This window comes from Pteropus alecto, unplaced genomic scaffold, assembly GCF_000325575.1.
Source record: "Pteropus alecto unplaced genomic scaffold, ASM32557v1 scaffold189, whole genome shotgun sequence".
In the NCBI taxonomy this organism is placed as follows: Eukaryota; Metazoa; Chordata; class Mammalia; order Chiroptera; family Pteropodidae; genus Pteropus; species Pteropus alecto.
Window position 1 is genome coordinate 1291027 of NW_006442117.1, and position 3965 is coordinate 1294991.

Sequence of the window (3965 nt, forward strand, 5' to 3'; positions counted from 1 at the left end):
CCTCCTGGGCACAACAGGCCTCCGGGGCAGCTGCCGGGCTGTGTCGCTGCCCTACCCGGGTGCGGCCAGGTTGGGGCACAGAGGCACGCAGGCGCCGGCGCCCGGTAGAGGCTTCCCGTTGGGACCGGCCCGCCTTAGGGAGAAGAGGCGGTCGCCGCCGTGGGGCCCGGCGGGGGCAGGCGCTGGCCAGCAGCCGCTGTGGCTCCTCACGGCCACAGAGAACAAAAGCTCAGTCCCTCAGCCACACCGGCCACATCTCAGTCACCCCGTAGCCACGTGGACAGCACGGCTGTGGAGCCTCGCCCGCAGAGCGAGGCATGCGGGCCCCGCCGTGAGACCCCTAGCGAGCTCTCGGGTGGCCCTCGGGCCTTGCGGCAGCGGTGAGGGACGGGCAGTGCCGTCGTGTTCCAGGGGCCGTGTCCGAGCCAGGGGCGAGGGGCTGCCGGGACCGCCGGCGCTGGGCCCGAGCACTCGCCTTTGCCTTCCCCGAGGTCTCCGTGTCCCTGTCCGCCGGGTCCTGCGCTGCCCTGCCCGCCTTGCTTTGTTGGTGTCCGGGACAGACCCGTTCTTGGCCGAGCTCTGCCCGCGCCCATCTCCCCGCCCGTGACTTAAAAGCCCGCTGGCCCCGTGGGTGTCCAGTGCTCACGTCGGCCTGGCAGCCACTTCCAGGTGCAGACGGAGCCCCTGCCGCCCAGGGCGACACACGCCTCACACCACCGCTTACAATGGCACCATGGCCAGCGGGCCCTGTGGGACAGCCACATGACATCACCGGAGAGTCCTGGCGGCTTGCAGTGCAGCGAACGGCTGTGGGGTCGGAGCAGTCAGACCTGGGAGGGCCGCCCCTCCCTCCTGTAAACGCTGATGGCGGGTCTGCCCCGGGCTGGGCACCGTCACCCATCCTGGCGGCGAACCGTGCCAACCAGGCCCTTGTCCTCGTGGAGCTGACACTCTGGGACAGGAGCCAGAGAAGAGAAATGCATCAAACAATCAGGCAAACTCTGGTGTCTCTAAGTGACAGGAAACTAGGGTGCCGTGGCAGCTGGGGCCGGAGGTGGGGGCGTGGCCCGGACGGTCTCTCGGGAGCTGGCACGCAGGGTCACGTCCTCACGACGTCCACGGGGCACCTGCCTTCAGGGTTTTACGCTGCTGTCTCTACCTGTCCCTTTCCCCGGCCTCCGAGTTAGTCCTTGGTTGTGATTCCGGCATTTCCGTGGAGAGGGAGGCCGTGAGCCGCGAAAGGCAGTGAATGACGATGGCCGTCAGGTCAGACGGCTGCCAGGCTGCGGGGCTGCGAAACGGCAGGCGTCAAGCCCGGGGCCGGGCCGCCTCTGCATGTCATCCGCGTGCGGACCGACGTCAACACAGACTGCCTCGGCTGCCCCCGAGCCGCCGGCGGGGACACTGCTGTCCGGGTGTCGCCTGGGCGTCCTGCTCAGCTGACTCCTCAGGACGCGGGTCCTCAGGGACGCTGGCCCCTTGGCGGAGGGCCGGTCTCCAGATGCACGCACTTCCCCTCACTGTGGTTTCTCGCTCAGGTTCACCGTGGGTGCCGTCCAACGTTGCCCCCCGCGGCACCTGTCTGTGGAGCCTGCCCGACCCCCGGCCCCGCCCCCGCATGCCCTTCACCTCGTGGGTCCTTCGCCACTCGGGCTGGCCCCTGGGTTCTGGTCTGTAAGCTCCGTGAGGCCAGGTCCTTATCCGAGGCGCCGCCCTGTCCCCGGGAGCTGCCCAGGGTCCGGCTGGCGCCCTCGGCGGTGAACGGGGAGGGCCGTGGGGCCAGACAGGAAGCGCTGGTGACGGGGAGGCCGCCGTGTCTCCTGCTTCTGCCGTGTCATCGGGACACATGGGGTTGCGAAGGACAGGATCAGAAGCTTCACCGGGAGACGCGGAGTAAACTTACTGCCGTGACGGTGCCGGGTGCAGAGCAGGCGCTCTAGGGGCCCCGAGTCCTTGGGCACTGCATCCCCCACTGGCTCCGGGACCTCGGCTTCCCCGTCCTGCAGATGTGAGCGCCCCGACACCGGGGCTCCTGGCCGCACACGGGGAGACGAGTGGATGAACGGCCTTGGGCTCATCGGAACTCTGGGTGTGACAGGCTGGTGCGCGGGCTGCTCCCCGTGGGCCCGCCTGGCAGGCGAGTCCTGGTCGGCTCGGGTCCCAGGCAGGCCGCGTCCCATCCGGCGCCTCGCCCCGGGCGTCAGTCTGCGGTCGGTCCGTGCACACCCGTCAGTCCCGACCCGGCCGCTGTGCGGAGGCTGCTGGTGGGGCTCGCCCACCCCGGCCCGTTTCTGGGGTCACAGTCACTGTGCAGAACACCCCCTCACCCCCCTTACTCCCCCCGTGATCGTCACCTGCCAGAGGACTGAAGGGAGGAAGGGGCTCTGAAGCCCACTCTCGCTTCTTCCCACAGGTCACCAGGGACAACAGAAGCCACCTTCTCCCGGACATCGTGACCTGCGTGCGGGGCGGCGGGAAGTGACGGTGGCGGCCTCCCGCGCGGTCCCATGGACGCTCGCGGCTTCCGCGGCGGAAGCCTGGCGGCTGTTCCCGCAGGGCTCGAGGCCAGGCGGGGCGGAGCGTTGCCTGGAATTTGCCGCCACGGAAGTTCGTAAATGTGCCGGGGACGTGGGGACGGGTGACTGCCTCGTCAGTCCTGAGGGTCACGATCGTGAGCTCCCTCTCCATCCACAGCTCGTGCAGCTCGAAGTGATAACAGTTACTTGATTTTTAAAAGTTATTTCCAAAGGAAACCGTTTGAGGACCCTCCCCCCACCCCCGAGTCCCTTGCTGTTTGTTTGCTCACTGCTTAATGGATTAAAAAGCGCTGTGACGGCTGCAGGCGTGTGAGTCCCGTGTGGGGTGGACAGCCCGGCATGGCGATGGCCTCTGGCACGTGGCAGGCTCGGGCCTGGGCTGCTCTGGCCCCCCCACCCCCCACCCGGCCTGTCTGTGCCTCGTTTCCCTTCTAGGAAGAGGGGCCCGAGTGTCATCTCAGGAAGGCGATGGCCCGTCATGGCAGGAAGCCCCATCGGTCGCCTGCGTGGTGCCCTGGACAGTCCGGGCTGGGTTTGGGGAGCCGAGGGAATGCCGGCCGCCGGGAGCCATGCGGGGGCTGCCCTCGGGCTGGTGGCACCGGACGGATTAAGAGTTTCGGGTCATTTCTGGTGAAGACCTGGGAATTCCCAGGACTTTTTAGCAGCTGGTGTTGATGCCGGGCGCACCCGTGTGTCACCGAGCTGCCGCTGGGAGCACGGCAGTGCGGGTCACCGCGGACTGAGGCGACGGTGTGCCGCCTGTCATGGGCCCACGCTGTAGCCTGCGGCCCTCTGGAGCTTGCTCTGGGTGTGCTGGAGGGAGCACAGCCCACAGGCCTGGGTCCCGGACCCCTCGCTTCAAGTCTGAGGAGGACGGCGTCACCGCCACACGGTCCCTGCCCGGCTGGGTTCTTGAGGGTGGCGCAGCTCACACGGTGTGACAGGCTGGCCGTAACTCCAGCCAGGCTCCCGGGACAGGAGCACTGGACACAGGCGCATCCTCGAGCTTCCGTGGGCTGGGACGGCCACCGTTAAGTCCCTCGGGAGCCCGCCCAGCGCTCTGGAGCACCCAGGGGCACGGAGGCAGCTGGCAAGGTCACCTCCCTGCTCCCTGCACCCGGGCACGGGGAGCTGGCCGCCCCGCGGACGGGCTCGGTCTCGGGGGGCGCTCTGTCACAGGGTTCACGGCCGCCAGAAGTGCGAGGGACAGTCCCCCTGCTCCCTGTCCTCGTCACGACTGTTCAGTAGACTTCGACGTGTCTTAGCAGAGGAAAAGCAGTGGCACTTATGCAGAGAAGGTAAGTGGCCGGTGTGAGGGCACTTAGAGCGGAAGCCGGGCGAGGCCCTGGAGAGTCGTGACCCTCCAGACTGCCACCGTGCAGAGCGGTCCAGGGACGGCCCGCCTTTGCAGGGTGTGGGGGCTTCGGC

General features: G+C 68.2%; 1 protein-coding gene across 1 annotated transcript in view; it reads left to right on the top strand.

Annotated features, from left to right (window-relative positions):
* NTPCR (nucleoside-triphosphatase, cancer-related) overlaps nucleotides 1-2841 on the top strand; it is a 14881-nt gene extending 12040 nt beyond the window's left edge. The window contains exon 4 of the mRNA XM_025039077.1: nucleotides 2414-2841. Within this exon, the coding sequence (XP_024894845.1) occupies nucleotides 2414-2482 (69 nt within the window). The 3' untranslated portion in view covers nucleotides 2483-2841. The remainder of the gene's footprint in view (nucleotides 1-2413) is intronic.
* Nucleotides 2842-3965: the final 1124 nt, after the last annotated feature.